Source organism: Oncorhynchus tshawytscha, linkage group LG14, assembly GCF_018296145.1.
Source record: "Oncorhynchus tshawytscha isolate Ot180627B linkage group LG14, Otsh_v2.0, whole genome shotgun sequence".
Lineage (NCBI taxonomy): Eukaryota > Metazoa > Chordata > Actinopteri > Salmoniformes > Salmonidae > Oncorhynchus > Oncorhynchus tshawytscha.
This window is the reverse complement of record NC_056442.1, coordinates 19,140,568-19,153,195: the sequence shown is the minus strand read 5'-3', so window position 1 is coordinate 19,153,195 and position 12,628 is coordinate 19,140,568. Positions and strand designations below refer to the sequence as shown.

The 12,628-nt window shown below is 51.6% G+C and overlaps 1 protein-coding gene across 1 annotated transcript in view; it reads right to left on the bottom strand.

Moving 5' to 3' along the window:
• Positions 1–1,325: 1,325 nt before the first annotated feature.
• The window catches only part of LOC112267354 (protein jagged-1b), a 54,472-nt gene continuing 43,169 nt past the window's right edge, over positions 1,326–12,628 (bottom strand). The window contains exons 4-13 of the mRNA XM_042297094.1: positions 11,104–11,358; positions 10,131–10,191; positions 9,914–10,044; positions 8,953–9,072; positions 8,630–8,743; positions 4,976–5,089; positions 3,351–3,464; positions 3,036–3,259; positions 2,800–2,950; positions 1,326–2,677 (exon numbers count right to left, since the gene is read on the bottom strand). Of these exons, the coding sequence (XP_042153028.1) occupies positions 2,175–2,677; positions 2,800–2,950; positions 3,036–3,259; positions 3,351–3,464; positions 4,976–5,089; positions 8,630–8,743; positions 8,953–9,072; positions 9,914–10,044; positions 10,131–10,191; positions 11,104–11,358 (1,787 nt within the window). The 3' untranslated portion in view covers positions 1,326–2,174. The remainder of the gene's footprint in view (positions 2,678–2,799; positions 2,951–3,035; positions 3,260–3,350; positions 3,465–4,975; positions 5,090–8,629; positions 8,744–8,952; positions 9,073–9,913; positions 10,045–10,130; positions 10,192–11,103; positions 11,359–12,628) is intronic.

Here is a 12,628-nt window from a genome sequence, read left to right as displayed (position 1 = left end):
TGGCTCCTCAAAATAGACCTAGAGGAACTAGCAGAAACATTAAAACCACCCTCTGTGATTTTAACCTTGACCCCCCCCCAGTTCATGGATTCAAAGCTGCAGGGGCAGACATACAGGCACCAATGAGACGCCAAGTGGACAAATTCTCACTCGAGTACCAGTACACACAATAGGATACATCACCGTAAATGGAATGTGTGATATATACCCTGAAATAGTATGATAGCAAAATTAATGGATGATTGATGAACGAGGAACTTAAAACTTTGTACAATGAGGAACTTTGACCTTTGCTTGGTTGATAATGGGTGGGTTATGGAGTCATCCTGAGCTGCACAGCAGGTGTGAAGAGGTCTCTACAATGCAGTGGTTTTGTGTGTGTGTGTGTGCATGCGTGTTGGGTAGAAACTCTATTTCCTACATTTCCTTGTGGCCAGGGTGTGGACGGGAAGCCCATGGTCATTTCCACCCTTTAGCCTGTCCGAGAAGGGCAAAGGTCACATTCGTCATAGCCATAAGCCTGCTCACTAACTGCTCTGACCTCTCACTCACTTTCTCACAACATACACACATGTATATCACATATTAATTCTCACTGTATTGTGAACCCACTTACAGTATCTCTTGCTCTCTAGCATAAACATGCAGGGACTTACACACAAACAAAGTCCCTCACAGGCAATTCAATCAAAGCCGGTCAGGTGTTTGTGTGTTGTGTGACCTCGTGACACGGTCATGGTGGCTTAGAGCCATGCTCTTCATGATGGAATATCCTCTCTGGACTCCCAGTACTGGTGGAATAGAACAGGCGCTACTAGCCATAGAACTGCTGTCTGTCCTTTCTACCTCCCGTGATGAACGATCTGCCGCGACAGGATTTGCCGAAAGCTACCCGTTCCCCCGATCCATTCGTGTTGGATCTGAGACATACAAAATAACTCTGCGACACAAACGTGGATTTGGAAGGTAAATGCACTTTAATTTACAATCCACACCCGCTGGCAGCCCCAGACGAACGGAAGGAGAGAGAGGACAAATAAAGCAAAGTAAAACAGCGACATTCAGAGACAAACCACAGTACAAAAAAAAAAAACATATCAATATGTACAACATATATACACAACAGAGCTATTTTACACACAGGTATAAAAAACATCTTACATCTTTTGACAACCGCAGTGTGTTACAGAGACCGCACAGGCAATGGTGTCATGTTTTAACTCAGTTCTCTCATGTTTTAAATGGATTGGGGTCAGGCTCTACTCTCTTGTCGAACCTTTCCCTCTTTTTTATCTAAAGGTTGCATTTATTGATTCTTTTTTTTCCTCTTTTGCGCCTTCAGTCATTTTCTCTCTTTCTCCTGGCAACAGGCATGAAGCTCTGTAATGCTTATCACACACACACACACACACACACACACACCTCAGACTGACACATGCTGTCCGCCTGTGTCAGAGACACACAGTGACCAACGCACAGAGACACACAGAGACCAACACACACCTCACACAGACACACACAGACACACGCAGACACATGCATACACACACACACAATATTTATACCACAGTTTATCCTTCAATAATTAATGTGGAAATGGACTAATTGGAATTAAAACCACTTTGCCCTTCCCTCACATCCCCTGTCGGTTGCTGCCGCCCAGAAGGCAACAGCGCAGGGCTGGAGTTCCTGTAGAGGTCCAGTTACATATGTCAGTGACAGGCCATCCAGGCCTTCCAGGGCAACCAGGGCAGTGGGGTGCCTACAGAGGGACATTAAAACCTGGGGAATGGCTCACAGGGCTCCTCACAGTTGTTCCCGTCTACATGAGTCCCCATACAACACAGAGACACTCAGACACAGGCCAGACTCTTAACTCAAAGGCCAACCCTCGTAAGATTAGCTCCGGGGTCAGCAGTTCAGAAGGGCATGATGTAAAAAGTTCCCCGCCATGCTGTTTCTGGGTGTTGGCGAGGTCGGTCCCCAAAATAGATCTGCTTAGCTACCTCGTAGGCCCAGCATTCTACAACAATAATTTATGCCAATTAGCAGATGACAATATCAGCTCACAAAAGATGAGGAGTCAACTCACAGAGGGATGGGTCGGGGTGAGGTCATCGCCACAGGAACCTGTGCAACATGCCACCGGGCCGGGGCCCAGGCCCAGGGCCCGGTCAGAGAGAAGCGGGCGCAAAATAATAAAAGCCTCTAGACGGTTGAAAGGTCCAAAGGTCACACCTCCAGTTCCTGTTTGTCTGAGTAGTGGAAGCGGTTGAGCTTCTCCCTCTCACGGTTGGAGATGTCCTGTTTGGGCGCGTGGTTTGATGGTTTGAGTGCAGGGGAGGGGTGTGAGGGGGCCGGGGAGGGGGCAGAGTGAGCTCGATCTCTTCGCAGAAGCGAGGTACAGGGACAGGGACAGGGGTGTGGGCGGTGGTGTTGGGGGTGAGAGGGGGCAGGAGGGGCGCGGGGCGGTCCAGGTTTCGGACGAGGGTGACGAACTCTCTCTGGTTGTTGATGCCCTCCTCCTGGGGCCCGCCCTGTGTCTTTTTCCGTCGTCGGTGGAGACGGGAGAGGAGGAGGGCGCAGGCTGCGCAGCCGCACGCCGTTACTAACGCTGACACTCCCACCAACACCATGTAGAGATGGACCCCTCCACGAGCCGGGTCTGACATGGCACCTAGTGAGAGACAGAGAGACAGAGAGAGAGGGAGGCATGTTAGTTAGTTAACAAACACACCTGTACACACACATAATGTGAAAAATCAAATAAAAAATCTCCGTAGTCCCACTACGACTCACCTGGACAGTGTTGGCCATGACAAGGGTCCTTAAGGCTCGTGCACTCATTACCATAGTAACCCTCGGGGCAGGCACACGTGTACCCCCCGTCGGTGCTCTGACAGGGCACCCCCTGCTGGCATGGGTTGGGATTGCACAGATCCACCACCATCTGGAAAATATTAACAAGAACAAAATCTGTGAGGAAGATTCAGAAAACCAGTAGGAAGATGACGAATCTGAGAATGGAATCTGACCTCGCAGTACGTCCCTGAGTAGCCCATGGGACAGCTACACAGCTCCGCCCTGCCCTCCGTGTCCACACACTGGCCTCCGTGCTGACAGGGGGTGCTGTCACAGGGACTGGGGCCAGTCTGGCAGTGCTTCCCAGAGAAACTGGGTACACACAGGCAGTGTGAGCCTGACACAGAGTCCTCACAGTGACCTCCGTTTAGACATAACCCCTGGCAGCTGCTGTTCCCTACAGAGCAGAGATAAATACAGATGAGCGCACGCACGCGCGCACACGCACACTGGCACACATCTTGCTCCATCCTCAACCTCATACTCACTGACGTCACAGGTAGGCCCCGCCCAGCCTGGCAGGCAATCGCACAGGTATCCACCAATCAGATTACGGCAGGAGCGGGCATGGACACACACACCCGTGTCACACTCGTTGGTGTCTGTGGAGAGAGATGGGAAGTAGAGAGAGAGAACACATCAATAAAAATGCCTGGTGAGTCTCGGGGCAATCTTGTAGCTTGGGCCAATTTACAGCAGCAGTCACACATATGGAGAGCAATAAACCTCTTAAAAAGAGAAAGAACAAACTTGCGAGACAACAATGACAAAGGCTGTGGTGACTGAAATGTGCCTCTACGTGCGTGTCTCTACATGTATGTCTCTGCGTGTGTGTGTATCTGTGTGTGTGTCTACATGTATGTCTCTGCGTGTATGTGTATCTGTGTGTGTGTGTTTGTCTCTACATGTATGTCTCCGCGTGTGTGTGTGTGTCTCTACATGTATGTCTCTGCGTGTGTGTGTATCTGTGTGTGTGTGTTTGTCTCTACATATGCGTGTCTCTACATGTATGTCTCTGCGTGTGTGTGTATCTGTGTGTGTGTGTGTCTCTACATGTATGTCTCTGCGTGTGTGTGTATCTGTGTGTGTGTCTCTACATATGCGTGTCTCTACGTGCGTGTCTCTACATGTATGTCTCTGCGTGTGTGTGTATCTGTGTGTGTGTCTCTACATGTGTGTCTCTACGTGTGTCTGTGTATGGGCGTCTCAACTCCTACACGAGACCCCAGGGAGCTGAACCACTTCCAGTGTGGCTATAGAAGTACTCGTGTCTCTGTCCCCTCTGCCAGAGTGTTGGAGCTGAGAGAGGTCTCTGATAGCAAGGGGGAATGAGGGTGTGACACCATCAAATCAGGAGACAGGAAGCAGTCAGGTAATAGAAACCCTGCTGCTGTCAGCCCCATAAGGATTTTACCACCAGGGATGAGAAAGAGCAGAGAGACAGGGAGCGTGGACCTTTGTAGGAACAGCCTGAAGGCAGGGGATTGCTACTGATTCAGCCAGTGAAGACTGGGAAGGAACTCAGAGACAGAACTATGTCAAGTATATTCTCTGTGTGTGTACTGAGTCTGTTTTACCCAGCTTGAGGGTCAGGATTTTGGGGAACCTGTCCTGTGGGTCGGAGCTAAAGCCTGGGCTGTGGTGTGTGTGTGTGTGTTGAGTGCAAACAAGTGAATGTGAGCAATGTACCGCGCGCACTGAAGTGGAACTGTAGGGGATTATCAGGTGTCAGTGTGACATATCACTTCAACACAGAGGGATATAAGGAGACTGTCATCCTGAAATATGTCTCCACGGACCTTATGAGCCCCAAGCCTGTCTGTGTTTGTGTGTGTGTGTGTGTGTGTGTGTGTGTGTGTGTGTGTGCTGACCCCCTACTGAAGTATCATCTGTCATTAGAACTAATATGCATCAGGGCTTTGGGGAATTTCTTCTCAATACGAGAGTACTGGGGTCTAATGGACACAGTGTAACATTGTACGCATACCGAGTTAGATCTGGTGGCCTGGATTCTCTAGCTTGAAGTGCTTTGTGTGGACATACTACGTATCGACGCCGAAGAGGGTCGCTCTTGCGTACGACTAGTGTTCCATAGTGTGTCCATCTCACTGACCTAGTTGGCAGGTTCTGCCAGTCCAGCCGGGGGGGCAGAGGCACCGGAACCCCTCTGGAGACTCCTGGCACGTCGCCCCTCGCCCACACGGGTTTGAGTCACACTGCCGCGCCGCTAAGAGGAGAGAGAGAGAGAGAGAGAGAGAGAGAGAACTCAATGAATGAACTGATCAATCAAGAACGTAAGTTGATTATACGGCAAAAAATAAAATAACCAGTAACTCACACCTCAACATCCCTGAGGAGAGATGGAAAAATATGAATCCACCTAACAACCGACCAATTAATCGACCGACCAATTGGTGTGTTCACTGTGATTCTTACCTACCCTTGTTTGTCCTATTATTGCTCGTTTTATGTGGGGGGGGTTCCTCAGCTTTCGTATTCGCCCGCGTAATGAGTCGTTCTAGATTAGAGTATTTGCAAAAAATTACCCGAATATATATGTTAAAATGCAAATGTGTGCGCAGTTGTATGTGCGTCAGCGATGCATGCGTGTGTTCCTAACCGTCGCGCTGGTATGTGGATGCTCGCGGCCCGGGTTTTCATCCCCCTGTTCTCTTGCTCTGGTTCCTGCGCAATGTTCACACCTCACCGGGTCTCCTAAGCTCGCTTTCCCATCCGGGGATAGGGGAGCGAGAGATAGGGAGCAAGAGAGAGAGAGATAGAGAGGGAAAGGGGGAGAGGGGAGAGGAGGGAGCAGCCACGCCTCGTTCCACTTCTCTGGAGAGTAATTAAAAACTGAGAAAAAAAGGAGGAATATATGGAGAGGATGATGGAAAGAGAGAGAGAGGGAATGGGTAGAAACGACAGGCTGGGAAGGAGGTAGGTAGGGTGAACCCATAGGCTAACATGGCATATTTGTTTAGTAATGCGGTCACTGGTTTTCTCTCTCTCTCTCCATGCAGAGCCACTGTGGCGTACATTTCTCATCAGTCAGCACCTCTCTCATAGCCCTTTCCCATTTACCTAACCCCATAGTCATACCAGTTTCCATGATCCTGACCCTTACCCCAACCCTACACAATAACCCATCCAAAGCCACCGCAGCCCAGGGGGCGAGTCAATAACAAGCAAAGTACCCTCTAATTAATGTCCAGTATATAAATCACGTCGAAAAACTGAGCTGTGTTGTGGTTCCGACATCCATGCCCTAGTACCAGAACCGACAGTCTGTCCCCCAGGGTGTGTGTGTGTGTGTGTGTGACTTCGTGCTCCCACCCAGTGACAAACAGTAGATAGATAGTTCAGCTGTTTGCCATGTTGTCAACAAACGCTCAATGAATAATAGCATTCTAATTGGCATCATTACTACAATGTAATTGCCTTGAGAATTTCTGTTGAGAGGGAGAGAGAGAGAGGGAGAAATTGCTTGAGAGAGAGGGCGAGCGAGAGAGAGAGAGAGAGGAATAAATAACGAAAGAGAGAGAGGGAGACAGGGAGGTAGAGAGGGAGAATGTTCTTGTAAACACGGTGTCCATTGAAAGAGAGAGAGAGAGAGACAGAGAACGAGACAGACAGACTAAATTGCCTTATTTCTTCGCACACAGCCAGACTCATACTTTCCCACACACGTTAAAAGAAAATAAGCAGTGATAGAGACAGGGAGGGAGGGAGGGGGACATAGAGGGAGACAGGGATGTAGGGAGGGAGACAGGAAGGGAGGGAGACAGGGAGGGAGGGGGACATAGAGGGAGACAGGGAGGGAGGGAGACAGGAAGGGAGACAGGGAGGGAGGGAGGGAGGGAGGGAGGGAGGGAGGGAGGGAGGGAGGGAGGGAGGGAGGGAGGGAGGGAGGGAGGGAGGGAGGGAGGGAGGGACAGGGAGGGAGACAGGGAGGAGACAGGGAGGGAGACAGGGAGGGAGACAGGGAGGGAGGGGAGGGAGGGAGGGAGGGAGGGAGGGAGGGAGGGAGGGAGGGAGGGAGGGAGGGAGGGAGGGAGGGAGGGAGGGAGGGAGGGAGGGAGGGAGGGAGGGAGGGAGACAGGGAGGGAGGGAGGGAGGGAGACAGGGAGGGAGACAGGGAGGGAGGGAGACAGGGAGGGAGACAGGGAGGGAGACAGGGAGGGAGACAGACAGACTAAATTGCCTTCTTTCTTCGCACACAGCCAGACTCATACTTTCCCACACACGTTAAAAGAAAATAAGCAGTGATAGAGACAGGGAGGGAGGGAGGGAGGGGGACATAGAGGGAGACAGGGAGGGAGACAGGGAGGGAGACAGGGAGGGAGGGAGGGAGGGAGGGAGGGAGGGAGGGAGGGAGGGAGGGAGGGAGGGAGGGAAGGGAGGGAGGGAGGGAGGGAGGGAGGATGGAGGGAGACAGGAAGGGAGGGAGGGGGACATAGAGGGAGACAGGGAGGGAGACAGGGAGGGGAGACAGGGAGGGAGGGAGGGGGACAGGGAGGGAGACAGGGAGACAGGGAGGGAGGGAGGGAGACAGGGAGGGAGACAGGGAGGGAGACAGGGAGAGGGAGGGAGGGAGGGAGGGAGGGAGGGAGGGAGGGAGACAGGGAGGGAGGGAGGGAGGGAGGGAGGGAGGGAGGGAGGGAGGGAGGGAGGGAGAGTTTGTGACCTGGGGCTATGGTTCCCCTCTGTCCTCACTGAGGAAGGGAGAGCACCTGCGGCACAGTCATTATTTCCCGTGAGTGTATCTGCTGTACCTGTCTGACTGTCTGCTGACCTACACCATAAACAAACATGGGGGTAAAAAGAGACAAAGTGGAAACCTGCATGTTTCTACAGATAGCGCTTAGATATCCAGATGTAACATTTATGAATGCATGACTAAACCACTTAGGACAAAAGCGTCTGCTAAATGACAACTATTTGATTATTATTATTATTATTATTATTATTATTATTATTATTATATATTATATATATTATCTTACGCTGTGTCTGCGTCGTGCACACACACACACACACATACGCAGCACACAAACAAACAAACTAACTAACAAACACACAGACACACGCGCACACACACACACACACACGTGAGATCACTAGATCTTTTGATTGTGGCCTCAGAATCAGAGGCCAGACCAGACTGACCCTGTAATCCACCCAAACACTTGTGACCTCAATGCCCCCCCCCGTAATGGTGAAGTGGAACATTCTCCAAGCTGTGTGGGCCCCTGTTAACTTGTGGGAAGAAGGGGGAAGGTAGTCAGGGGTGATTGGTATTCTAACTAAAGACCAAGCACTCATCTTAACTTAAATGCTTAAGCCTGTTAGCTAATTGGCTAATCGGCAAAGATCAAAATACATCCTCCTCGGGCCCTCATATACCCCAAACACACCCCATGTTAACCTGCCCAGCTTAGCAAGCTCTACCTGTTTTGAAGCGACACGGCCAGGGACACACGGAATGGGTAACGGGTGCATGTGACTGTGCCGATTGCTTTTTTTGTGGGCTATTTATTTCTCTCTTTTTCTGACACACATAACAACTGGTGGGGGGGGGGCATGGTTGACTCCACGTCGTTAATGTGTTTGTACCAGTGGTGTAATGGCTTCTATCTGTATCTGATTACTGTGTCGCTTATGTTCTGTGCAAATCAGTCTCATCCTGGACACTGATTAGAATCTTGGCACTGGCTCGGCTCGGCTCCAATCGCGGGTAATCTCAGCCGTGCTGATTGGCGCTAATTACCGTCGGCGCAGGTGTGTCCGGTCCAGCTGTCCGCACAGACACAGCTGAAACCCGACGGTTCCTCCGCACAGGTGGCCCCGTTCGCACAGGGGGACGAGAGACACGCATGCTCCACTGAGGAACGGGAGAGAGGGGGAAGGGAGAAGGAGAGAGAGAGCGAGAGAGAGAGAGAAAGAGACAGAGAGAGAGAGAGAAGTCAAACTCAGAACCAGGCAAATTCGGTCATGAATCTGGTCACTAAGTGCCCACGTGCTCGAAGTTCCTTCACGCTGATATTATTCTCAAGATTCTCTGCAGAAGTACTGCAGCAGCAAAGAACTCACCGATATCACAGTTGCGCCCGCGGAAGCCCTCTTGGCACTCACACTGGTACTCGTTAGGCTCTGTGTTGGAACAGGTGCCCCCATTCTTACAGGGCCGGTGGGTACCGCAGTAGTTCAGATCTGAGAGGTAAAGGGAGATGGGGAGACGGCAAGGGTGGTGGGGGGGGGGGCAGCAAGAAAGAGTGAGGATAGGTAGAGTGGAGGGCAGTTGAAAAAGTGACGGAGAGGGAACGGGGTGAGGAAGAGGGAGAACAAATGAAAAAGGAATCATCTCCAACCCTTCCTCTTTTCCCGTGTCCTTGAGCCGTCTGGCCTCAGAAGCGCAGAGCGGCACTGCCACGTTAGCGCAAACACACACACGCAACAAAGCGTTCCGCGGCAGTTGACACTGAAGCGTCCTCATTAGATACATAACATTAAACTGATAAAGTTTATATATAGACCACAACCCCCGCCCCCAGAGTGAGTGAGTGAATCCATGTCAGTATGGTACAGGAGAGCGGCTGCCTGCCTGGGGCCCGGTGTGGGCCCTGTGCGTGGAAGAAGGCAGAATTAAGCCCTACTTTCTAAAGATCTCTCTCTCTGCAGTGTTCGGCTCTCTTTGTGACTGAGCCTCTTCACAGACGACCTGAATGGAGGGACAGGGAGAGGCTCAGTACCCCAAATAGCTAAGCAGGACCCAACCCAGCCCAGCTCACATTCACTTTACCCAAGGCTATCGCCTTTCCCCTCACAATGCTCAGCTGCTGGCCCCTCATGTGGCTCCCGGAGGTTCCCACACTGGGGCACAGGAGGGCAACATTGGGGAAATGTTGCGGTAATGTCACCTATTCACTCACACGCGGTCGAAAACAGACTGATGCACAAGCACTTTCAAAGCATGACCTTCTTCTGATCGATGGCCTACTGTTCTTTATTCCAACGCCGGTACTGCGCGGACGCAAACACACACAAAAATCACCTTTGTCACACAGCAGGCCTCCCCAGTTGACGTCACACACACACTGCCAGGGTTCAACGCAGCTCCCGTAGACGCAGCCTGGGAACGTCATACACCGGTGACACAGAGCACCCTCATAGCCGTAGTGACACCTGCAAAACACAGAGGCGCGGGGGGCTACATGGTAAGATACATGGAAGCATTTGAGAACAAATGTTATTTTCAACGGCAGACTCACTTGCATTCTCCAGGCACAGAGCAGGAGCCATGGATCTGGTGGCACCCCTGTCTGCACACCGCTGTAACACAACACACACACAACATTACGTCACCATCTGTCAGGTCTGAGGCAGTCCACTGACACTGGGGACCTATATAGACGCTGCAGTCCCTACGTGCCGACCAAGAGTACAAGACAACACTGTCATCAAAGAAACACAGCACACAGAACCGCAACAGCACACAGCATCACTGACGTCAGGTGGGGTAGTTCCATTTATGGTAACGTTCAGTGCTCGCCACCCTCTACGTCACTCTGGGGACAAACTCCACTGATGGCTCTCAACAAATGGATGTCTCCCTTCCTGTATCTCTCTGGTCGAAATCAGCGCCCTGCTGAGGAGGAAGTGAGATGAGCCAGAGGAGGGCGGTAGCGGGAGGGAGGGCCACAGGATGTCATTACTCCAGGCTCATATCCTCCAGGGTTTCCGCCATCATTTCCTTGATTTAGTCTCACCTCAGCAACCCTGCCGCTTCAGGTCAGACGTCAGAGTGGGAGGTCGCCTTAATGATGACTCACGAGCCGGAATCATAAAGTGACTTTGAAAAAACTGTCAGGACATTTGAGGTTTTAAGGGGATTTTCCAGGCTTGATGGTTATAACCTTGGTTATTACCTTGGTTATTACCTTGGCATAACATACTAAGAATAAGAATTGACACACAAAGAGCCACGAGTCACAGGCAAGGAGGAGCCATCACTTGGATTCCATCCAATCATTTGTGTTGACCCTAATATGTCTATAGTCTATAACACCAAGTCCCTAATGCAGGCAAAGCCTGAAAGGCGTTGGTTTCCTCAATAAAGAAGTGTTTTCTATCAACTTCCACTGTCCTCTAGGAGCTGCTGAAGGTCCTCTTCACTACCGGAAGTCCAACACAATATCAGACACAAAACAAAACTTTGCCCAGCACCAGGTAGCCCTCGCTCACCTTCTCGACACTCCGGTCCGGTCCAGCCCTCCTTGCAGACCTTGATGCCGCTGACGTCACAGTCAAAGTGTCCGAAGAAGTCGTCCCGGGGCCGGCAGAACTTGTTGCAGAAGGGGCCGTAGTAGTTGAGGTCACAGCGGTACCGCAGGCGGTACTCCAGGCTGAGCGAGCGTCCGTGGTGACGGTACGTCTGCCACTGCTCGCCGGGATTCAACATGGAGGACAGGAGGACACGCTCGATCAGACCAGCCTGACCTGGAGGAGAGAGAGAGACAGAGAGAGAGAGAGAGAGAGAGAGAGTTAGATTTGCCCTGAGAGAAAGACAGTAGAGAAGAGATGGCGTGTAGGTAAAGAGAGCAGCTAAAGGGCACAGGGTCGGTGTGGCTGCCCTGAAAGAGAGAGAACGAGAAGGGACAGAGTCTCGCTCCACCCTGTATGGTGGCGACATGTTGTGAGAGCTACTGGTAAGGAGGAGAGGACAGGGTGAGGGCAGAGGTGGCAGACAAGAGACAGGGTAATGGAGCAGAGGGCACAGAGGGTAGAGGGGGCACAGATGGGTAGGAGGGGCACAGCGTTTGGGTGGTGACATGGTGAGAGAGCTGCTGACCCCGGGGGGATTTCCCAGAGAGGCTGTCATCTCCACCTCAGTTATAATCCCCCCTGACAGGGTATTAACCCACACAAAGCACTGTGTGTGTGTGTGTGTGTGTGTGTGTGTGTGTGTGTGTGTGTGTGAGAGAGAGAGAGAGAATGTGAGTGGCGAAACAGTGTACTGTGTGAATGTGTATTTAAGAGACGGGGAGATGGAGCAAGAGATAGAAACAGAGAGAAAGGGGGTCCTGTAAGTGAGTGGGAGAGAGAGAGAGAGAGCATTAGGGAGGGAGGGAGGGAGGGAGGGGGGAGGGAGGGAGGGAGGGAGGGAGGGAGGGAGGGAGGGAGGGAGGGAGGGAGGGAGGGAGGGAGGGAGGGAGGGAGGGAGGGAGAGCTAATAACACACATAGCAAAAGTCCTGATGGAGGGATGAGATCATCTGGGTTTGAAACAAAAGAATGAAAACAGGGGCACATATTGGCTGGGGAGTTGGAAGGGGAGAGGGAACACAATGGACACTAAGGGTGTTATCCCCCCCCACCCCATTCTCCACATGTGCGGCCGTGTGTGTGTGCGTGCGTATTTTGAACTTGCAGCTACAACAGCATATGTTCGTTCTTTACTTTGACGCCTCCGATGAGTCCAACAGCTCATTTCAACGCCCACAGTAAAGTGCTCTACCAGAGAGACAGAGTCAGAGAGGCTGTGTTGTGAGCGAGTGTACAGTATGACTGTTCCGCAGTGGCGAGTTGGGCACAGTTAAGACAGGGACAGGCGGAGAGAGAGGTCTCAATGAGCGAGAACCCACACAGACAAGGATCATGTCTATAGTCTCTAATCCCTTGTGATTGTATCCCACTGCTCTGTATTGGATCTGAAGTGTTTGCCCTTGACGGTGTCTGTGTGTGTGTTTGTGGGGGGGGGGGATAGACCA